This window comes from Equus caballus, chromosome 3 (assembly GCF_041296265.1).
Source record: "Equus caballus isolate H_3958 breed thoroughbred chromosome 3, TB-T2T, whole genome shotgun sequence".
Taxonomy (NCBI): Eukaryota; Metazoa; Chordata; class Mammalia; order Perissodactyla; family Equidae; genus Equus; species Equus caballus.
This window is the reverse complement of record NC_091686.1, coordinates 56,467,501-56,491,335: the sequence shown is the minus strand read 5'-3', so window position 1 is coordinate 56,491,335 and position 23,835 is coordinate 56,467,501. Positions and strand designations below refer to the sequence as shown.

The window sequence follows — 23,835 nt, the reverse complement described above, 5'->3', positions numbered from 1 at the left end:
AGATTAACCAATTCATGCTTGAACCTAAGACCTTATTTAGAATTTTAAATGGGTTAAATGGTGACTGTTTAGCGATATTTATCTTACCATGATACTAATAAGTAATAAGCTATAGAAAAATCTCTAGTCCTGGTTCATCTCATGTAATCAACCTTTAGAAAAAAATGAATCTTCTAGTGACATGAAACATCTTGGCTAAGTGTTGAGTGATTATGAAGATCAGAAAGTCTTTTAGTGTCCTGAAGCTGTAGCTTTCTGACTTCATTTTGTTGGAAGCAGTGGGCAGATCTTTTTTTGCCCACATTCCAGTGTGCTTCACTGTTTCCTTGATTGCCAGATAGTTTAATTGGATTCCCGGTCTCATTCCAGCAACAGACAGGAGGAGGGCACTATCTGACCAGAGTCAGTAGTCATGTGCCCTGTTCTGTTGATTCACTTTCAACTTCTAGTTGTTATTTTTCCTAATGATGATGTGAAAAATCGAAACACATGTAATATATCACATTTTACTGTCAGGTCAAAACAGCATTTGTTTCTGTTTCTGACATTCGTGCGAAAATGCTTGGTTACTAACATTTGGTCCAGTTTTTAGGCATCCCTTAATGGTTCTGAAAAACAGGAAGCAGGTAAGCAGGTGTAGATGTTGACAGCCCTACTGCCTAAAGACAGGTCCAAGAGGACCAGCAGGTAAACTACTTCCTAACTTCCAGACCCTACCTCAAATATGACCAAGTGCAAACATTTCAGTAAAATCATTTCCATGAAATTTATGTGTTTTAAAACTAGACCCAGGCAGTTCAAATTGCATTTGAATTTTGACATGTCCCTTAGATTCATTTCCAGGACAGTGTGAATCTTGTATGCTCTTTTCTTCCCTTTTCCTTCCCTACAGTAAACTGGAATGAGGGGAATGGTGGATTAATAAACCCCAGATCAGGAATTGGCAACCAATGCCATATCAGATTACACTCAAATTAGACATGTGAGTGGGGCAAAGAACCGTTTTCCGTCTGCTCTCTAGCTGTGAGGCAGCTATTGGACCAAACTGACTGGGGAGACCAGCGCTTTGTGCACAGCAGTGGCATTAACGGGAGGGTGTGTGGTATAGAACTCATCCAGGGTGTTTGGCTCATGAATTGACACAGAGGAGAAGTTGCTATTCCATTGAAAACCGTGAAGTCGTGAGATTTGTTTCATCTCTTTAGTACTTTAGGAAAAGTACTTATTTTTAGGTTTAACTTTTCCATTTTTTTTGCACTTAAAAATATAAAGACTATGAAAATAACATTTCCTAGACACACTCTGTGGTGGGAATACCAGCAGCTGTCATTTGTTTAGCTGGGGATAAGGAAGAGGTATAAATAGTGGCTCTTTCCTCCAAGACACTAGGTAATCTCCTCTCTCCTTAGTCTCTTTCTCTGGGGAAATATTTGGGTGTGTGTATATATGTGCACGTATAAGATGAAAAGGCTGACTTGAAGTAGGGCTAGAGACATTTAACTTTAAAATAAATTTTCGATGGGTTAGAATATTACAAAAAAATCTTTCCTTGATTGGATGTCGGCCTCTTTACTGTGGGTCCCTAAGGTGTTCAGATGATTGCCATCTTTGGGTTCATTTAACTCAGCTCACTGGACAGATGTTGCTATGAAGCAGAAAACAGTGGCACTGGTTTTTTCTCTTTCTGCCTCTACTTTGTTATATGTCTTGTTCCCCTAGATTTCAAATGTACTAATATTCTTTAATATACACATTTTCCATTGGAAACTTTTGACCTGAGGGTCATTATTAGTCTGCCATTGTCTCCAGCGGAACCCTTTCCTTCACGATTAAGTTGATTAATCTCTTTGGTCTTATTTCATCCAGAATGTGAAATTCCTAATACTTAGATAGTGAAACGTGGGCCCTGAGGTGATTCAGCTTGCGAGAGTGTCACTGTATTAATACCAGTTTCTGCTAGTACCATCGTTCTAGTTGTTGATTTATGTGCTCACCCTTTCTTTCTTGCTTTTCACCTTCAGCAGACCTACTCCAATGAAGCCCATTGTGTTGAAGAGATTCTGAAGGTGAGTTCTTTGTTACCATTTCTCACTTGAAGAAATATTTAAGTAGACAGGCCTATATCCATTCTCTGTGACTTTAATGAGCAGATGCCATTCCAAATCCCTTTAAACAGTTTCCCCCTCACACTTCCAAAAGCAAAATGAACCGGAAGAGTAACAAGGGGAGTCTTAGGATATTATTGAACTCTCTCACAGATTTTATTAATTAAAATGAAGTCTACAAACTGTGAGCGTTTGGACCAGAGTTTTAAGACATTTCTGTCAAGTTTTTCTGATCGTCCATAGAGACTCAGGAGAGTTGCTCACCTCCCAGAGAGGAAGCGTCCTGTGTTGGTGTGGTGCAGGAGGCCCCAGGGCTTAGACAGTGCTTGGTTTGCCTCTCGGTGTTCTGTACGTAACTCCCCGTGTGTGTAGCCTCATCTGCAATGAGACTGTGAAGTTTTAGAGGGATAAACAGAAAAACAGTAGAAAGTTCTTTAGTTCTTTAGTCCCTACCTTAAAGGGTTATTTCTTGTTTGAAATCATGCCATGAACATTTGTGCTCCTACAGATACATCATTGAATCCATTATTCATTTGTTCAGTTTCTCTTGCACAAGGATGACAAATTCCTTCTACAATTCAGTTCCAAGAAAAAAAAAATTCTCATGAATCTAGCATGCTTTCTTTTTATCAGAGAAGAGTTATGTAAACTGTTATGTTTCCCATTTTGGCTTTAATTTCCAGGAAATCTAGAGCTAAATTTAATGCTCAAATACAGTAATTGTGATAACTGAGAGTTCTGTTTCTTTCTCATTCCTCCTCTATGAGTTTTAATTATCTTCCACATCAGTTTTAATGATATTCTTGCTTCATCTTTTACTATATTTCTGGGGTTGTTTTTTTGAAGTAGAGATATATGTGACACATGTACCTCCTAATTTGTAACTCCACTGCTCACTTTTTTTCCTCAAAATAATTGCTTACCCAATTTTTTCCTTTAATTTTTTATGGTAAAGTATTAAGTAAGGTGGTGCTGAGGCCAGTAATTAAGTGTATTAGTTACCTTCTGACTTGTGAAATTTTTGACAAAAGTAGTTTCTAACCAGATGTTTGGAAAACAATTCCATTATTTTTGTCTTACAATCTTTTCTCCTCTACTTTTGTGGTTAGGATTTTCTGAGAAAGAAATACCTCTAAGGAAACGTACTTTGTACTGCTAAAAATTGAGAAATTTTTGTCACCCAGCAAGTAAGATTCATAATAAACAAGATATCTTGATCAGGCTTTTGTTTCATCTTCTCCCTCTGGTATTTCTGAAATTCTTTGGTGTGATGAGTCATAAAAATAACAAATGACTTAGTTATAAAATGTGCCCTTAGCGTTTTCTCTGAAATTGTGTGTGATTTGTTCTATAGTTACTTCAAAAGTAAATGCTACAATATAGATTAGTTGTCTTCCGCGTGTGTTGGATGCTTCTCTTAGGTTTTGATGTGAGTTAAATATACACCTGTGGCATCATTTATCAGGGTTATGGTATTAGCATCAGACAAGCATTTTTAACTTGATAAACTCACCTGTCCTCCCCTCTCTCACCCAGCATCGCTTTGGTGAGTTCTTGCTTACCTGGAAATGCTTGAAAATAAATGGTTAATGTAAGCAACAGGTGAGTATTTTCATTTGGAAATCATAAACAGGGAAAGTAAATAGAAGGACGTCCTGGCCTGAAGAGGGCCTGGGCCTTTGCATAGTGGGGACCCAGAGTCTATCCCCTTCTCTTCTGTTTGTGGCCTCAGTTAAGTCGTGTGCTTGCTGGGCCTCAGTTTCCTCATCAGTAAAATGAAGGCCCTCGGCTAGATGATGACCTCTAGGATCCATTCCAGCTCTTACTCTCTGATGCCGATCCAGATGCTTTCCTTTGCGTCATGGTTCTTGTTCTTACCTTGTACCAGCAATTTATGAAGATTGCCAGGAATCCTAACACAAATCTTTCTCATGGGCGTTAGAGGCAGTAAATAGTTCTCTAACGGAGAAAATCAATCACGGAAGATATTGTTTGGTTCTCTGGGGGAAATATGAAGGGTGGAAGTGTTTTAATGAAGGGGAAGTGGTGGCCTATAACTCCTACAGGCTGGTGGGGTAAGAAGATAGCAGACAGACACTGCTAGAAACCAGGAATCGATCACGCACAAGGGTCCAGATAGGACAACATGCCCTGAGTGGGTGTATGGAAGCAGCTCAGGTTTTCTACTTCAGTGGCATGGCCTTGACAGCCCCTTCGGGGAATTAGTGCAGTACTCGTAGACATTACTTGGGTACAACATTCCAATGACACTGGTACATTGAGTGGTAGCACTAGTATTTATCTGTTCATTCATTCATTTACTCAACAATATCTATTAAGCCTCAGATACTTTTCTAGTCACTGGGGATGCAACATGAGTAAGAGTCCTTGCTCTTGTGGAGATTCTAGTAGGGGAGATAAAGATAAAATAAGACGTCAGATATTGATAGTGCTATGAGTCATATAGCAGGCGCGTGAACAGGGAACTGGGAAGAGGACAGAGTGCAAAAGCCTCAAGGCGGGAACAGGTTGGTGTGTTAGAGGAACAGTGGGTACTGGACACTGTATCTAGAGAAAAAAGAGCAAGGTGGAGAGCGGAGTGAAGACAGCAGCTGCAGCACCTAGAGGCCAGGACTGAGGCAGGTGGCGAGTGATGTACTCCCTCACGTGCTAAGTTATTGTTAAGGTAGGGATCGAATTCATGGCCTTGCGATCTGGGCAGCCTCCTCTCCTTATGGCCCTAATCCTCCTAAGGCGTAAGTCCCTCTAGTAAGCTAGGCATTTAGGGAAGTATATAAATTCTTTCAGGCTGCTGGCAAACCACTTAGAGCCTGAAAGACTTTATGCACTTTCCAACGGCCGGTTTAATAGCTGGGACAGCCTTAGGCCTTGAGAGTACAATGGATGTTTTCGGGGAATAATTGGTGACTAAAAGTCAGAGATACCATTGGGATTCTACAGAGATTATTGGAAAACATAAGGGTGATACCCTCAAACACTTTTTCAATTAATTGTTACGTGTTTTCACATTCTAGCATTATAATGGTCCCATTCCTTAAAGTACAGTCAAATAAATAAAACAGCAGGGGCTTCTCTGTGGTGCAGGATTGAAATTCCTTAAAAACTGGACTTTTAATTAAAAGTTGTAGTGCTTTTAATTTATTACCTGCTTTCTATGCACCATGCACCCAAGCACTTTACATCAGTTGCCCTTACAACACTGAGAAAGAAGTGGTCCTTCTCTACCTCTTGCTGAGAACTGAGGCTCAGGGTGTTCAGACAGCTTGTGCTGACGCTGCTAAGGTAGGATTTCAGTCTGGGTCTCTGGCTCCAGAGCTGTTATTACTCTTTCCATTATATTTTAGCACAGAATTCCTCTTTTGTACTGAACAAAGCAGTTGGCTTGTTGGTAGACAAGGGCCTGATTTCATATTGAACAAAAATTACTCAAGACAGCCAGCATCAGTTACTCTGTGACTATGCCAGGTCATTTATGTCTATCCTGGGGCTAGAGCAAGCCAGGGAGTGGCTGTGGGGAAAGGCGAGAAGGTGTGCACCGAGATGGGAGTAGAAATACTTGCTGGAGCTCCATCCCTAGTTGTTGCAAAGATCAGACGGCATTTCTGTGCTAATAGAGATGCTGGTCAGCACTTTGAAAAGAGCAAAGTGTTATAGCACACGGTGTGTTACACAGGTCGGGTCCTACAGCGTGCAGGGGGTCGCCAGCTTGCTGGTAGAGAGTTGCCTGTCGATCTTTAAGACAGTTTTGTAGGCAGGTCTGACACGTGGGAACAGACTTCCTTCTCTTGGTCCAGGAAGACAAAGGGGCCCATACCGTGTGCCCTCAGCTGTCAGCTTCCTCAGGGACCCAGTCTAGTCATTTTGGACCTCAGTTTTCTCATCTGTAAAAGGAAGGGGTTGGAGTTAATGATCCCAATGTGATTTTAGCTCTTTAACAAAGTGTGTGCACGCGCGCACGTTTGCAATTTGACACCTTTCATCTGACACTGTTCTCCGCTAGTTTTGTAGCAAAGCAGAATATAATTCATGCATGTCCTTAGAAAAGAAAGAATTTATGTCAAGATAAATATATTAATTTGTAAGCTTTAGAGAGATCCTACCTTATGAAAATAGTGAATAGAAATTAAATTTCTGTTAATGGAAAAGGAAGGTAATGTTTTAAGGTCCTCTCCTCCAAAGAGTTGTTGTGCACTAATAGTGTGTATCAGGGAACGGTCAAATCCATTAGAACTCTCCCAAGTGGAACAAGTGACTGAATTACTTGTTTGCTTAAGTCAAACAGGAAAGTTCTTCTTCCTTTGAACTTAAATAATTCCAGGAAATGCAGTAAATGAAGCTGAGGGAGAAGGAGAGCGTGGAGTGGAGGCTCAGTTTTCGGAGTTACATAAGCTCTGTAACACCTATTACCGTTTACACGCTTGATAATATTCACTGTTACGACCATTCCTGTTCCACATTCTTGTTTTCTTCTTCGGACTGATTTCTTTTCAGTTTTGTAAGTTGGAGATCTTCAGCTTTTGAACATAGCCCATTAAGTAGGAGTTTTTTAGAAAGTAAATGAAATAACTTCTAAGATTTCACTTTTCATTCCATTCTACATTGTTTAAAAAATTAACTTAAGTAGCAATAAATGTTTATAATTTACTTTTTCTTCCCTTTCCAAATCTCTTTCTAGGAAATGACCCATTCATGGCCGCCTCCTTTGACAGCAATACATACGCCCAGTACAGCCGAGCCTTCCAAATTTCCTTTTCCCACAAAGGTAATTCCTTACAAGTGTAGCAGGCACTGCATCCACACCAGTGAGAAGTCAGAAATATGGCTGGGAGCCAGAATAATCAAGTACTACTTGTTGAAATCTTTGAAGATTAGGTTAAAATTGCAATTAATTTAGCTTCTAAAGTGCATCATAAGGCTTTCAAATGCTTTATTCTCCAAATTATGTAAGAACATCTTGCATAATTTGGAAGTTTTATAGCTTATGAAAGCATTCAGGCCTTTTAATAAATTCTCTCACTTGAGGGTCCTTACTTAGAGCTGGGAAAACAGAGGTACAGGGAAATTAAGTGAGGTAGGTTATCTGATTCCTAGTTCAGAATTTAGATATACACATACATACACATATCTTACACTTCTCATGCCTCCTAAAGTTTCTTAAGGTTTAATGTGATCCTCTACATTAGTGCTGGTTTTAATAACAAGCGAATCAACTACTGACTTGCATGTTTCCATTGAAGTATTTGTGAACAATGTATTAAAAACACTGCCTTTTCTTTTTTTTTTTTTTGTTTATACTTTTGGATAACCTTTAGAATATAAAAATATTGCCTTTGGATCTGTGTTTAGTCTAGCCTGGTGTATGTGTGCACATTGTGTTATAGTTATTTCTTTCCATGATACTGTTTTCAAAAGAGGTTGTATCTACCCAAACCAAAATTTGCCATGTTAGATACTTTACATATTTTCTAATGATAGTCGTTGTTGTTTTTTTAAGATTTTATTTTTCCTTCTTCTCCCTAAAGCCCCCCGGTACGTAGTTGTATATTCTTAGCTGTGGGTCCTTCTGGTTGTGGCACGTGGGACGCTGCCTCAGCGTGACCAGATAAGTGGTGCTAGGTCTCTGCCCAGGATCCGAACGGGTGAAACGCTGGGCCGCCAAAGCAGAGTGTGGGAAATTAACCACTAGGCCATGGTGCCGGCCCCTTGATAGTTGTTTTTTTTTTTAAAGGTGACTCATTATTACTGGTTTTAAAGTAAAAACATTATACTTTGTTAAAAAACAAAACAAAACAAAAAACTTTTCTCAACACCAAAGGAAAAATTAACTCTACGAAAGAACAGAAACCATAAAACATATTTTATGAGAAAATTAGATTTAACAGTGTCCATCAGATTTAGCAGTGATGCAACCTTAGACATGTAAACCTTAGCATTTTAATAACAAGAGATTTTTATGTTTCTTTCTAGGATTCTCAGCACATTAGTTCTGCAACCCAAAACCAAAGTAAGTAAGTATGTGGAACTGATTATTGCACTGGACAACAAAGCATGGTTTTTACTGTTTTCATATAAAAAACATTAATGAAAAATGCCCCAGCAGAGATGAGGGCTTCCTTTGTTGCCTGAAGAAGAAGGGATGACAAACGCAAAGCTGCTCTTCAGGTGGAATTTCAGATTGTGGCAAAGAGTTAGTGAAGACAACTTAGTAAAGTACTTAACAAATGCGACCTAGTGTATTACCTGACACCTCGGAAATATCTTAATTGTGATTCTCAAAGCATTGTAACTCGGGAATCGTATTTAAAAATAGGTTGGGGTATTTTGTGTAGTTCTTGTATTTTTTAACAAAAGTAAGAAATTTTTATAAGGAATAGAGCATACAGCTTCTTCAGTCCTTCTGTATGTATTTGCCATGTAATTCTCTTTTGGTCCCTTTTCATGGATTGTAAATATTTGAGGATTCAGAGGGAAACAGAAGAAGGCTAACTGGATCCAGCTTTTTCTTTTCATCAGTAACTCCTCCGGGGGCCGGCCCGGTGGCGCAGCGGTTAAGTGCGCACGTTCCGCTTTGGTGGCCCGGGCTTTGCTGGTTCATATCCCAGGTGCAGACCTACGCACTGCTTGTCAAGCCATGCTGTGGCAGGCGTCCCACATATAAAGTAGAGGAAGATGGGCACGGATGTTAGCTCAGGGCCAGTCTTCTTCAGCAGAAAGAGGAGGATTGCCAGCAGATGTTAGCTCAGAGCTAATCTTCCTCAAAGAAAATAAATTAATTAAGAAAACCCTTGGCTCAATAAATTCTTGGTGTCCCAACTACATGCAAGTCATTGTAAGCCTTACAAAAATGACTAGGGTATTTGCAATCGTTTAGTTCATCAATACATGGTGAGTGCCAAAGTTATGCAATGTTAGTCTTCACAGGGTAGGAAGACCAAAGTAGGGTGTATGGTGTGCATGTGTGAGCGTGTGTGTGTGTATGATGGCAAAAGGTTGCTCATAGATATTCCCTGGAGGTGACTCTTCCTTCAGATCTCCCCACCTTGTTCTTTTCCCCTCACTTATATTTTTCCCTTGGTTATTCTATTGTTTAAAGTGCAAGGATTTGAAGAGAGTGAAAAATATGAGAAAAGCCAGAAACAGAGTATCCTTCTAGAGCAGGGGAGGGCACACTACAGTCTGAGAGTCAAACCTGTTCTGCAGCTAGTTTTGTAAAGAAGGTTTTATTAGGACACAGCCATGCCCATTCATTTATTATTACACTGCAAGGTATAGTATGCAAAGCCTAGAATATTTACTAACTGACCTTTACAGTAAAAGTTTGCCATCCCCTGCTCTAGAGATACTGAATAATATCTTGCAAAGAACTCGTAACTAAATTTCTCCCAAATGTAGGGAAATAAACCTGGCCATCTTGCCCCACAGTATTGTATAAGTAGCAAGGTAAAATTAACAGAAATTGATGGCTTCTTGGAGAGATTGGGAGATCCTTTTGTTCTCAGCATCTTGGCACCCTATCCAAAGACACATAACAGGTGGAATGACACAAGACTGCAGGTGGATCACCAGCTCAGCTGTGGACAGGGCTGCTGTGTGCCCATTTACTGCCTGCTCACCCCCCACTCCCCCATTTACTCGGGCTGCCAGTCATGCAGATCATATGCCTTCCACTGTGTTACTCATGGTTTGCCTCATTGCTAACTCCTCATTCAGAAAGACTCTTTAATCCTTTAAACTGTTAGATTTCCCTTTAGCAAAATAGAGTCGAAGATGAAGTGGTAAGCACTTTCTTGGCCAAGGATGGGTGGCTGTCTTGACCTGTGGAATAGTGTGGACCAGTTCCTTCGGATGCTGGAAGGTCTCCTCTAGGTCTCGGCTTACCAGATGCTTACCCTGGAGTCTTTCATGCTGCTGCCGCTGTGTCTGTTGGTGTTCTGGGGAACCTTGTGAGAATCTCTGTGAGAATATGGCTTTGTGGGGCCTACTTGGACCCTAGTGGGGTCTAGCTTCATGTTGGATGAAGAGGGAGTGGTGTATGTGCAGTTACAGCTTTCGGAAAAGTAGAGTTTCACATATGTTTCTCAAAGTGTCCCCAGCAAGAGAATTCAAATTTCTTGAAAAGTGATTTTAAGCTTTTGGAGTCTGTAGAGAATGAAGTATAAGGATTTTGCTTGTATGCCCCAGTGTTTATGTCCACATGTGCAAAAGCATGGCTGCCTAAGTTTAACCAGAGCCTTGCGGAGCTCAGGGCCTGTCAGGATGACTGTCTCGGGTCCCTGTGAGGGGCCAGAAGGGTGACCAGTCCCTCTAATGTGTAGTCCTGGCCCCAGCTGACTAGCCCGAAGGGGAAGCAATTTAAAATATCATGTAAGAGGTGCTGCCACCATGAGGATAAAGTGATTAATTACAGATCTTCGAGGGACCCCACATGCCATTCATGGGGAATATCACTCCCCCTGTCTGACAGGCACCCATGTTTCTATTTCACTTCGAGTTCTGCTGTAAGTCCCTGTGACCTCATGCCATGACAGATTCAGCAGCCTCCCAACTGGTTCGTCACCTCCGGGTTATGCCAGGCAGCACCAGCAGGTTAATCTTTCTGAGGAATTGCTGTGTTGTGTCCCTGTTTAGACTTTTGGTGATATTCATTGCCCAAAAAATAAAGTCGTAACTTCCCACCCTGCCATTCAGAGCCCTCTACAGTTTGATTTCCACCTGTCTTCCATGCTGTCTACCACATCTCTGCACCCGAGCCTTACCCTTCCCGAACGTGCTATTTAAACTCCTCCTCCTTCTGTATCTTCGCTCACATTGTCTCTTCTGCATAAAGGCCTTCCCTACCTCCTCTCCCTCCTGCCAGCAGTTATTCTGTTAAAATCTCACCCATCCTTTGTGACGCAATTCATTTTGTTCCTTTTCTAATTTGCTACCTTTAGTCATTACCAACACAGTGACCATTCTCCAGGTTCCTGGGACAGTTAATTTTGTAGGATTGATTTGCATACTTATCTCACACTGCCCAGGGTTGTAGATATTTGCACACCTGTCTCATGTCCCTCGGTCAACTGTAAGCTCATCGAGGACAGGGTCTGATGCCTTGAACATCCTGGTATCTACTAGGCAGTCTATAAACAGCTGTTGAGTAAATGAATGGGGGGGGTGTTGAATAATGGAGGGTCAGGTGCCGCCCAAGGCCAGGGGCTGTAGAAAGGGCGCGCTCACACATCCCAGATAGATGGGCAGTCGAGCCGGGGGTAATAGCAGCCCTGTCCCGGTGCGTCCAGGGGAGCCCCACTGACCGACATCAAGGAAGGGGCACGGGAAGAGTGTCTGTCTGTGAAGGGTTTGTCAGTTCTGAGCAGCCCTCTCTCTAGAGTCACACAAACATTATTTTATAGTGGTGAGCTTATCCAAGTGCCGTGGAACACTCTGGGTGACAGAGTGTAAGTTTACTCAGTGTTTAGATGAAATGGGGGGGCAGCAAAAAAAGGGGAAATTTATAACTAACAGTCTAATGAATATGTCATTGTGCTGCTCTGATCGTTTTTCCCTCCTCCACAGAACAATATGATACATCTTCAAAAACCCACACTAATTCTCAGCAGGGAACGTCGTAAGTAAAACACTTTTGTTTATTAAAAGCTTATGTTATAACATTGTAATTTTCCATGTAAATCTAGTGCTCAGATTTTTCCCCTTGCTTTCAAGTAATGACGTTCATAAAATACTGTTGCACTGTGAAGGGAAGAAATGACCTACATTTATGTTTGGATTAAGTTCTCCTGTTGAGGGTTTCGGCACCATAGGAGAGTTTGCTAAAGGGTTTTCTGAAAAGAAAGGCATTCGAGCCATTATTTACATATTAACTGTGGAAAATAGAAGGTTTTAGCTTTATAAATTTTAGTCTTAAATAACTTTAGTTTTTGGAAACAAATTTTGGGGGATGTGCACAATTTAGGATTTTCTGCCACTTTTTTGGCCTAGTTTTACTTAATAATGAATGAGTCCTATTGCCCAGCTGTTCTTTATTAAGGCCAAGTCAGTCCAGATAGATTTTGGGTTTTTGGAACAGTTTAAACTACATAATAAAGATTTTTAAATCAGCATTTTAACCCAATTTGTCATTTCTTGATGGTATTGAACTAATATTTCCTTTCATACAACTAGAAGTGGTTTTTAAGGGCTGAGTGAGGAGGCCTCTCTCTCCTCCAGTAACTAACTAGGTCCTACCGTGGAGTTGTTAGTCCCGGAGGACTTCGGGACACCAGCTTGCTGCTGTTTTCTGGGCACGATATTCATCCCATGTGTCTGGAATGGGGCATTGCTGTGCACTGACTGTTTTGCAGACCGTGTAACTGAGGCAGAGAGGTTATTTTGTGTCGTCTCCACGACTGACTGTGGGGCTGGGTTCACTCCGCTTCCCACGGCAGCTCCTCCACGCAGTGAGCTTTCATTTCTCTGTGGCAAAATCACAAGAAAAAAGAACAGTGTCATGAGAGGTTTTTAAAAAGATAAGTTTATTATAGTTTGAAAGATGGACTTTTGTGTGTGCATAATAAAAGTCTGTGTCATTTGTGGGACTGGCAGATGGTGAATTTTTGCTTGTTTTTCTTTTCCTTTTTAGAAAAAAGTAAACCTTATGTCAGTGATCCCTTTTTCTTTTCTGCCTTTTTTTTCCTTTTCTCCCTTCTCTCTTTCTAAAAAACTTTGAGTGACTCCGGAATTCTGACAGTCTAGAGTCACTGACTTAGCTTACATTTAAGAAGGAGGAGGTTTGTTAAACCAGTTGATGGCTGATGGAGAATAGAAACGAGAGATCCCAGGACCGCAGCTGGAATGCCTCTGTGGAAGCTCTATAACTTCCGCAGGGTGTTACACCTTGTGCTCTTTGTAATGGGTGGTGATAAAGCCCTTCAGACCGAAAGGGCCCTGGCCGATGTCTTTGGGGGCAGCGAGGGAGGGGGAGTTGAAGAGCTTGCATCCCCCTTCCTAATAACCATAGAGGGAGGAGCTGTCTGAGGAGCAGAGTGGGCGGAGGTGGCTGTGTCCCTGGGCCTGTGGGTAGAGGAAGAAAGGCAACTGGGTCTGATTTAGGCCTGAGAGGTAGGTGTTGATAAGTGCAAAATGAAATGCACCTCCAGGAAAAAGGAATCCCTTTCATGGAGATTGGGTGAAAGCAGTGTCCCAGTTAATTTGTGAAGTGCAGTCATTGTTTCCAGTTTCATGTGGCACATCTCTTAGTGCTTGCGGGTCACTTTGCTCTGGTGTCAACATTAGAGTTCTTTGACATGCAGTTAAACCATGTGAGTGGCATGCGGAGTGCCAGGGAGATAGCTAACACACTTTGAATCTCAGGGAAAAAAATTGTTAGTTACAGGGTCATTTGTAACTTTGGTTTTAAAAATCATTCTAGGTCTTAATGCTTTTTCTCTCAGAGCTACTAGTACTTGGGAATCCTTAGAAAAGTGGAGGAGCAGATATGAAAGGAAAAAAAGACGGGGCCTAAGCACTAGAGAATAAGCTTGTGGAGGGTCTGTGTTAACCCTTACGTCCGTCCAGAGTTGGGGCAGGGGGTGTTAGCCAGATGATGGAAGGATGTAGGTGTGAAAGAAACATGTGCTGAATCCATTACTTGTAATCTCTCTACTTGAAGCTCTAGTTAGTTCTCAAATGACGAATTCTTTCTGCCAAGCTCTGCAGGCAAGCGAATAGCTAGGCTGTCAGTGCTATTTGCCCTTAAGTTTAGGGGAGGGCATGTTGGTTTAAGGGCTCCTGGCTTTGGAATCCTCTTCCTTTCCAAGGCTTAGATCTATTGAGTTCTTAGGGCCAAGTATAAAGTATTTCCTTTTTCTATCCAGTTATGATGTCCTTTATATAATTGTGTACAGTTCCCTTTCCATGCAGCCAGATAGTTCACTGGTATCAGGGCTTTCGTCAGCCACTCAAAAGGGGTAATGTGTTAATGTTTTAGAAACTGAAAAGTAGTTGATAGGTATCATTGTGGCTAACTTTCTCCCCTCCCACTCCCTACCCCCAAATTGCCAAGTTTTTGCTGAAAGATGCCCTCCTTTATTTTTCTTGTTTTTGCCTCAGCAATTGTCAGTACCTATTTAGACTAAGAGTCAGAAATTAGCCATTATAGCACTTTGAAAAGTCGATTGCTTCGTGGAAAGTTTCTTTTGAAGTGAGGGAAATATCTGGACGGGAAGGCTGGGATTGGGATCGTCCCACAAGTGTGACGAGAAGGAATGGTGCACAGTTAATAAAGGCTGGGAAGAGTCCGATATGTTTTTAAATGAGCCTAAGTTTTCATCTTTTACTCCAGACGGTCTTGATTGTTAAATATCTTGTAAAGAAGTAAGGGAGACCCATTCTCTCAGTTTATTGTGGTTTAACATCATCACATCAGGACATGGGTCAGCTGAAACGTCCAAGAATTAAGTCTGAAGAAGTGGCTTACTTGTACCAGTTCACGTAAGTCATATTTAGCCTAAGGAAGTTCACAGTTCTTCAGCTCTCCAGAAAACAAGGAGCAAGCATTTGTGCCGGCAGTCACACATTGGTGGGTCTGCATTAAACCTTCAGCATCACAGACTGTAAACGGAGATCTGATTCTTAATAATAATTCTCAGTACTCAATACCAGGTGTTCCTGGAAAAGGATGCACTTTATTTTCACTCCCAACTTATCTAATCAAGCGACTGAGAATCCAGGTTTATTGGTGTTCATAATTATTTTAGTAGCCTAGATATATTAGGAAGTAGTGTTGTTTTTTTTTTTTCCAGGAGAAAAGATAGAGGTGTAAAATGAAAGAGAATAAGAAGTGAGTTCGTGTTAACCATGCTATGGAGAAATGAGAATTTTTAAGACTGAATATTGAAGAATTTCTCTTAAGTGAAAGCAAACAGGAAGAATCAATCTGTGCAACTTTTTAAAAAAATCTGCTTATTTCAGAATTATAGTCAATAGGGCACATTAAACTATTATTTAGAAAATTTTGAACCTCCCAAATGTGGACTCAGCTCTTTTCCTCGTCTGCAGTGTGCTACGACTAGCTCATGGTAGAATTCTAGTCTCTTGGAGTAGTCAGTTTAGCTCTTAGACTTCTAGCTTTAGTAGACGGCGTTCTAGGATCTCACACAAGATAATATTTGACCTAACATTGTATACAAGTTCATGCTGGAAACTTGGTAATGTTGAGGGGATATTCTGCTGAGACTATAAAATGAAGCGTATTTTAAATAATTATAAAAATACTGCAAAGGCGCTGGAGGATTGTCCTCTTCAAAGTACAGTCATGTGTTGCTTAACAATGGGGATATATTCTGAGAGATGCGTCATTAGGCGATTTTGTCGTTGTGCAAACATCATAGAGTGTACTTACACAAACCTAGATGGTATAGCCTACTACACACCTAGGCTATATGGTACTAATCTTATGGGACCGTCATTGTATATGCGGTCCATTGTTGACCAAAAACGTCGTTATGTGAAACATGACTGTATTCACCCTAGAGCTATACTTTCTCAAATGAAATAGCCATGACTTGAACTACTTTGGGTGTACCCCTTTAGGATAATATATGCTACCACACATGGTCTTAGACTAAAGGTCAAATACAATGGACAAGAAGAATAGATTTATCAAGTGCCTATTTATAATAGGTAAGTGTTAAGTAATGAGTTTATGTTCTACAAAAGAAAAATCACTTTCATCATTCCTTAACATGCTTTTGACCCCAATTATATAATATTCTCTGGGCTTGGCTCCAGGTGACTTGGAGATATTTCCAAAACTTGCCTCCATTCACCCGTTTAGTGCATAATTACTGAACACGTGCTGTGTGCCTGGTGCTGCTTTAGGTACTTGGGGAAGCAGTGGCTAGTAAGACAAAATTCTTGTCTTCCGCTTCTTGTAACTAAATGCAGGTGGCATGTAATAGGAGCTATCTGATGTGATGGTGACAGGCTTGCAGGAGGAGCTTTTTGGGGGGTGGTGATACTTCTGGGAGGGAGGTCAGGAAAGGTCTCCCAGAGGAGGTGACATTTGATCTGGAGGCAGAGAGTGCTTGCCACCTTTAAAGGGGCTTGATTATGCTGCAGGCTCTGAAGGCTGTTGAAAACATCAGGGAGTAATTCTTATTGGAAGTGTCTGCTTTGAAGTAGTTCATTTGCATATGCAATACATGGTTCTAAGGGAACCCTTAAGGGTCCTTTTAAGTCTCACTTTTAATCATGACTGATTAAAATAAGTGACCCTAGACTAATTTAGACATGGATTAAAAGATCAAATAAGAGATGTTTTAATTTGCTAAGAATCTGTTAGCCTTATTAAACCAACAAGATGTGGCCTACTTCTATAAGAATTTACTCACTGGCTCGCTCACTTGCTCTCCCCCCGCCCCCATAGGCTTCCTACCCCTTGAGAAAATATATATTTGAGTTGTCTCCCTCCTCTAGACTATAAGTGTGCAAGAGCAGGGATTTCTCTCTGCTTACTTGTATCCATAGAGTCTAGAGCAGAGCCTGGCATATAAAGTAAGCACTCAGAATAAATGGGGAAGGAAAAAGATTACACATAAGCGTGATTAAATACCTATAAGCAATATTTGATAGACATGATTTTCAGCAATTTTTCTAGATTTTGTTTCTAGTGTCCAATATGTCACTCTTACACTAGTTATATATCTGTCATACGATTTAATCTTATTTCTTAACTTCAAATTTTCCCTCACTTATACTCTTGTGGTTTTTCTCAAGTCTTTATTTGACCTCAAATATCTTCACTTCATCCGTGGAGTTGAAATAGTCTTTTCTGCCTCTGGCAACAATGTTTACCTTATCACCCGGAAGCTCACTTACTACAGTAAATTATGTATTGAGTTACTTTCCCCTCTGCTGTGTTAGTCTGTGGTCTCCTGTAGACGGCCTCTTCGTGAAGTTGAATTCATGCCAACTGCCTCACCATTTGGAGAGTTCCCCTTATGCAGTCGGCCCTCCGCATCCGCGGGTTCCATATCCTGGCATTCAGCCAACCAGGGACTGAAGGGCCTATGATGGTTGCATCTGTACTGAACCTGTACAGACTTTTTCTTTATTCCCTAAACAATACAGTATAGCAATTATTTACATAGTATTTACGTTGTATTGGGTGTCATGAGTAACCTAGAGATGATTTAAAGTATAGGGGAGGACGTGCACAGGTTATATGTGAACACTACACCATTTTATAGAAAGTACTTGAGCATCTGCAGATACTGAGGGACGACTATTTGTTGTGTCACAACTACTTACCGTCTGCTTTTTCATTTTCTCATTTGTTGTATGTGGAGCCCTCTTCAATAATTTGTAGCCTCTCACCATCTCTTACAAAGGTTTTGCAGCCCTTATTTTTGCTCTTTATCAAAAAAGTAGTCAAAGCTGATTTAATTTAAATTTTGAGAATTATTTTTCTGTTTTGGAGCCTGACCTCTTTCTTTTTCCCTGCACTCCATCGCCTCTTCTGCCCCCAAATCAGCGTTAAGTTTGTCAGATTGTGCAGGTTTACACATTCTCACATGCTCATTAGTGGTTTCTTAAAAGTATTCCTTTACTTGCCATTTTAAGCACACCTAATACCAGGGTTGTGACTTATTAATTGCAAATAATTACTGTGAGCTTGCCTCTACTTGCTTTTTCCCAAATAAAACATATGGCCTGATTGTAGGAAACATTAAGTCAAGATATCAGTGTATTTAAATAGTTTTGGGGTTCTGAATTGAGATGTTACAGGATATTGGCAGTGAAAGCTTTGGGCAAGCCCAGTTCAAAGGCATGGAAAAGGAATAAAGGCTTGTCTTGTGTGTCTTCACACGGTGACAATTGGACTCTGAGTCACTGAGGCGTGCCTGCCGGAACGTGTACTCGATCGGCTCTTTAAGCTTTGCAGAACAGCTGCCTCAAGAAAGCATTTCTACAAAGGGGTTTGAGGATTGTTTGTAACCTTGAAGTAAAAAGTTTGCCAACCAATAACGTAAAATGTGGTTAAACCTACATGGTAGTTCAAAGTGTTGCTTTACCTGAGCGTTTGGCTGCTTTTGAACAGTGCCAAGGTAGGCCATATGGTGCCATATGCTTTGAAATAACTCGTTTGCCTTGGCGTTTGGAAATGAAACGAGTTATTTGACCAGTTCACGAAGTATAGAAGGTTTAAAATTCATTTATTTTTATAAGGGAAAAATAGTATGTTCCATTTTATTCCAACAGGATAGTTATTATTTTCTTTTAAATCAAAGTCTGCGTCAGTGGATTCCGGAACATAGATTCCGTCAGTTAGGTTTTGTAACCATTGTGTGGGCAGAGCGAGGGCATCGTATCAGGTGGAATGGCTTTTGTGTCCCAGCTCCAGCACGCACCAGCTTCATGATCTTAGGCAAGTGAGGTGGCCGTGTTGAGCCCACTTCCTCCTCCTTGAAACGTGAGGGGATGATCCGAGGCAGCTTGCAGGGTTGTGAGCAAAGACAGTGCCTGTGAAATTCTGATCTCACAGTGGGCACAGCTCTGTGGTACTGTCACTGACTCAGCAAAAGAGTACTGTTCATTCAGCCAGCTTTTTAGGGTACCTGGCAAGTTCTTGATACAGAAGATAGGAAGGTGAAAATGACTTGATCCTGCCCCAGAACAACTTCCAGTTGACCTTGTCCTTTGGGCCTTATGTTCTCTTGACGTGGATTTTATTGGTGTGAATGAGGCTGGGTCTAAGAGATTGCCTTCTCTTTAGTGGGTGCAGAGGTGCTCACCCAGATGTGCTGTAGTTAACTTTGCCCTTCTTCATCTTCAAGGACCAGTTCTTCCACATACAATACGTAGAGTGTAGCATAGTATGGTGTAGTAATGTGCTTGGCCTCAACTATAATTGTGGGACAAGTAGGGGATTTTAGCAGCTGATTCTTGTACAGTTTTTTCCCTTATCTCTAAAAAGAAAACCTTTACCTGTCATCAGGTTACATTTTTCCCAACTATATAGATTCTTTTTTAATCACAGTGGCATTTGTGATTAATTTTCTATATAAGCAAAACTTAGTTATGGTTTTTAAGTAATTTTTTTCTCTTAAGAGAGCGATAATACATGTTATCAAAAACTTCAGAAGATATCTTTCTTTCCCCCACTAATAGCATGCTGTTTTCTGTTGAGCTACCCATCTCTGCTGATAAAATGAACCATGGTTTCTGGAAGATTCTGTAGTTACTATTGGCTAGATTGGCAAACAGACAATACACTATGTCTGCTGGTTCTTATGTCAAATAAAATATACCCATGAATTTTGATTAAATGAAATAACCATGTATTAGTCCCTAGGACATCCTACATAAGTGATAGATTTTGCTTGACCCTATTGGTGCATCTTTTCTTTTTGAGTGAGTGTTTCTTTGGAAATATCTTTAGTAATCTTCCTTCAGAGGTCACTGTCCCTCAATTCTTTAGGTCCTGAATAAGTTTTGTACTTATAGGCTTATTTTGTTATTGCTACCTAACTCTCTGAAGGGAAAATTTTCAGAATCTGGGACAGCGTTTTTAAGGTCCCTGTTTCTTCCCTAAGAGCAAGTAGAGCTAACAGTTAGAACATACTTTCCGACTTACTTTAGGAGAGGATATTCATGGAAGCTAGGCCTTCAGTAGCTAGGCAAACAACCTACAGGGTAGTTGGTCCTCTGCTTGCAACAGGAAGCCTGGTTGGATTACATGATCATTGATGTTTCAGGAAATGACAGCAGATCAATTTTATACAAAACAAATCCAAAGACTAAGAAACAAAGAGCTCCATTTACTGTGGTTTTGTTGTTGTTGGTTAATATTGAATACGCTTTGCCAGATTTTTTTCTGGTTTTGTTATAGCTAACATTTAGTCCAAAGATAAATCTTTTATCTTTTGCTTGTGTGTACCCCAGCCAAGCCATTTAGCAGTAAACCTGTTGAGTGACTTTTTCTTGTACACCATTATGATTGCTACTTCCAAGTCCTACATCGGAAGGCTGTGCTTTCTAGCCTTGCTAAAATATGAATTCAGCTTCCATTAGGTAAATATTGAGCAAGATCTGCATTTACAAGTAGCTTTCAGTTTTTGTATTTTTTAGAAACTTATCACAGGATGTTTTTAGTACATTTGTTGGTGAAAATAGTTCCTTGGCAGAATTACAACATTGCATGTCCACAGTCATTAGGAAAGAGCTAAGTTTCCTCATTTATTTTCTTTAGGAAATACAGTGATTTTACAAAGGATTCCCAAAATAATCATGTTTGCTTACTTCAATGGCAGGTAGTGAGTTTGCAGTAAAAATTGTTGGTAGATTATTGAAGAGGTATTTTTAGAAATACTGAAGGATTGTAACCTCTAATATAATTTGCTTTTTGGAGCATCAATAATACTCAAGCAGATTTTTTTTCTTTTCTCTTATAACATTTCCTCAAGTAGTCATGCTCATAATTTTGGGGGAAGTGGGAGGGATCAATTACTGATTTAGTCCTTAGATGTTTAGGTATCTCCACGGAAGAAGGTAAAGGGGAGGAGATGGGAAGGGGCTGAGAGTTTAGTAAACATGTACAGATTGGGAAATGTTTGCTTTTAATATTTAGGTTCATCATAAATGAGAATGCCTAGAGATGAATATTAATATATAACTTTGAGGAGGTGAACTGAGTTTTTATTTTCACCAGAATGATAACAGTAAGGTTAAACATTTTCTAGACACAATATCATTTGTATTACTACTCTTTCCACTGATTAGTTGTCAGGCAGACAAAACAATATTTTTGTGTGTGAAAAATAAAGTTCAGTATTAATAATGTCCCTTGGACAAAACTGTAAGATAACTGTTTGCACTAGTTGGTGACAGATGCCTTGATAGCTTCATACATCTCACTATGTATTTAATTCATAAAGAGCACTTTTTAAGAGCCTGGCACTGTTTCAAGCACTTTACAAATATTCATTCACCCAATATTAATTCATTTAATGGTTAATCATTTATTCTAGTTGTTAGAGACTATAGAAGAAAATAATTTGAGTGTATTGTGTATATTTTCTCTCTGTCTGTCTCTCTGTTGTTGTTGGTGGTGTTTTGTTTGTGTGCACCTAAGAACTTTAGTCTCGGGGTGGGTAACAAACCCCTCTCTCATGGTGGTTCTGCTTTTAGTGCTTAGAATGTGTGAAAGATACAGTTTTGAGATGGTAAGGAGGTTGGACTGAACTAGTTTCTGTGCTGTAATGGTAAAACTTACATTTCCAGGAAAATAAAGCATTTGATAAATAAATAAAACTTGTACCTATCTCATCCCTCTGTTGTATCTTTAAGCATATTTTTTATTTATATGCTAAAAGAGGTTATTAGGAATTATTTTAAGTTCTACACCGTCTCTGTCCCTGCCCCTTCCAGCATGCTCGAAGATGACCTTCAGCTCAGCGACAGTGAGGACAGTGACGGCGAACAAGTAAGTTTTGTCCACCTCATAATACCGGGAAGCCTTTTAAATCCGTCTAACGTTTCTGAGCTGCTGATCCTAACCTGTTGTTTGTTCTTTCCTGGTCCTCCTTCCCTTACTGTGAATGCCTAGACCCCAGAGAAGCCTCCTTCCACCTCTGCACCTCCAAGGTACCGTGTGCGGGGTTCTCCCTGTCTGTGCAAAACGTTTGCTCTTTTTTAACGGATGGGAAAAATACAGCCTTATTTAGTGCTTTCCTAGCTTCTTCAAGGAGATGGAGGGTCACAGTTAAAAGGAAGTACCTGTTTTAATATTTTGGGAGCTTCAATCAGCCGTAAAGAGGTTGTTAACTCTACGGAAGAGAACGAGTCCCTGCACCCACCTAAGTCCTCAGGTGGTAGGTTTAAAATCTGTGCATTTAAAAAGAAGCTTAAATCACTTTCAACGGTATTATGTAACCAGTATTTGAAAAAGTTATACTGAAGAGCCCAATGTTTTTATGAAAGTGACAAGTACTATAAAGCTGAATTACTTCTAGAAATTGTTTCCCGTAGTGCCCGTTTCTTAGTTATATGAATTTTCTATTTGTTCCAGCTGCTTTAAAAAATGACCTGCAATACATTTTAGTGTGATGGGAAATGGCACTGATTTTACTTTGTAAACAGCTAACCATATTTGAGAAAGTGTGATGGTTTAATTTTTGGAAATAGGAACTATCTGAGCTACCTTTATAATATTTTCTTCTGGTGCTGAATTTAGTGATTTAATATGCCAGTGCCTGCCCTCCATGAACAAAGAGTTAAATTACACTGTGGCTGTTTTCCTCCCTGGAGGTGTGGTCATCCATTCTGAGACAAGCTCAGCAATAAAATCCTGCCTTTCATAGAGGTGATGTTGTAGTTAATGTGGAGAAAGATCATGTAATTATGTGAGATCTTATGGATTCACAAGCTCTGCTTATTTATTTATATCCCATTTCAGTAATTTCTATTGGCTGATAACAACTCACAAAATATGACAATGCAGCCTAACTTAAAAGTGGAGGAAAAGAAAAAACAAGGTGGGGATAAATTAGAGGCAGGAATAACATTGAAAGTGTATCTCCTTCTGATCATCATTGGCTTAAGCTCTTGGGCTACCAGTGAAAAGGATCATAATCTCGACACAGCATTTTATATGAGGAAATTATATTGTAGTATAGTGTTTTAAAATTACTTGAACTAGTGCTTTTGTTATCTATTTTTGTTATTTTACTTATTCTAATGTAGTGATAATTTTATTAAATTATTTTGAAAATATTTTAGGTAGATTTGGAGAACTTTCAAGATTATAGTCACTGATTTACTGCTTTGGCTAATACTATGTAGGGCAAAGTTTTAAGATGTCCTTTGAAATTCTGTATGGGTCCAGCAGTGTGATCAGGATGTGTTTTCTCACTGACCTGGAGTTATTATCCTTTTCTTAAAACTCACAGTAGCTAATCTCTCCTTCAGCTGATATTTGGGGATGATCCTAAGCCACTTGTAAAGAATGGCCCCTTTTATAATTCTGCCTAAGAAGTGCGAGTGGATTGCCTTTGGGGTCACTTTCCAAAGGGACACCCTTAATATTCAGTAGTCTTTGGCTACCGTACTGTTAGTTCTCATCTAGAGCATAGAGGGTGTTGGCCGTTCTTTTATAAATTAACTTCTTTGGGTTAATGTATAACAAAGGCCAGCAAACTTAAAGGATCAGGAAGTAAATTTACTTTAGACTTAGTGGGCCATATAATCTTTGTTACAACTACTCAACCCTTCTTCTGTTGTAGAAAAGCAGACATAGATGTACATAAAGTAGTGGGTGTGGATGTGTTCCAGTAAAACTTTATTTAGGAAAACAGGCAGCTAGCCCAGGCCGTGGGTCACCAATCCCTGAAATAAAGCACCCAGCAGCTAACTTAAATTTTGTGTAGCTCGCAATGTTCTTCAGAAGCAAAATTGCACAGGCATCTCTTCTGTGTGGTTATCTGCTGAGCTGTTTTAAGAGGGTTTGCTGCTTTTTGAGTTACTGTGGGCTTTTCTCTCAACCAGAGGTTGTGGAACTTTAGTAGTATTAATATTGAGGCCCTTCCTTTCGAGTAGCAGAAAAATGGGCAAAGAGGGAAATGGGTAGAGAGGGAAGAAATCTGCCTTGCGTGGTGACTTCTGATTCCCCGTTTGGTGGCTTTGCAGTGCTCCACAGTCGCTTCCAGCAGCCGCGGCCTCAGCACATTCC

At 40.2% G+C, this 23,835-nt stretch overlaps 1 protein-coding gene across 7 annotated transcripts in view; it reads left to right on the top strand.

The window, feature by feature from the left end:
* Nucleotides 1-23,835, top strand: part of AFF1 (ALF transcription elongation factor 1) — a 176,584-nt gene that overhangs the window by 120,615 nt on the left and 32,134 nt on the right. For 5 of the 7 annotated variants that reach the window (XR_011437499.1, XR_011437500.1, XM_023637754.2 and 2 more), the window contains 7 exons: nt 2,022-2,066; nt 6,802-6,888; nt 8,094-8,130; nt 11,685-11,736; nt 21,537-21,591; nt 21,715-21,752; nt 23,793-23,835. The exon at nt 23,793-23,835 is cut by the window's right edge and continues 114 nt beyond it. Coding sequence is in view for 5 of the 7 variants with exons in the window: in XM_023637754.2 (XP_023493522.1) it covers nt 2,022-2,066; nt 6,802-6,888; nt 8,094-8,130; nt 11,685-11,736; nt 21,537-21,591; nt 21,715-21,752; nt 23,793-23,835 (357 nt within the window). In the remaining 2 variants the exon portion in view is untranslated. The remainder of the gene's footprint in view (nt 1-2,021; nt 2,067-6,801; nt 6,889-8,093; nt 8,131-11,684; nt 11,737-21,536; nt 21,592-21,714; nt 21,753-23,792) is intronic. The other 2 variants (XM_023637755.2, XM_070263449.1) reach the window with 1 other exon arrangement.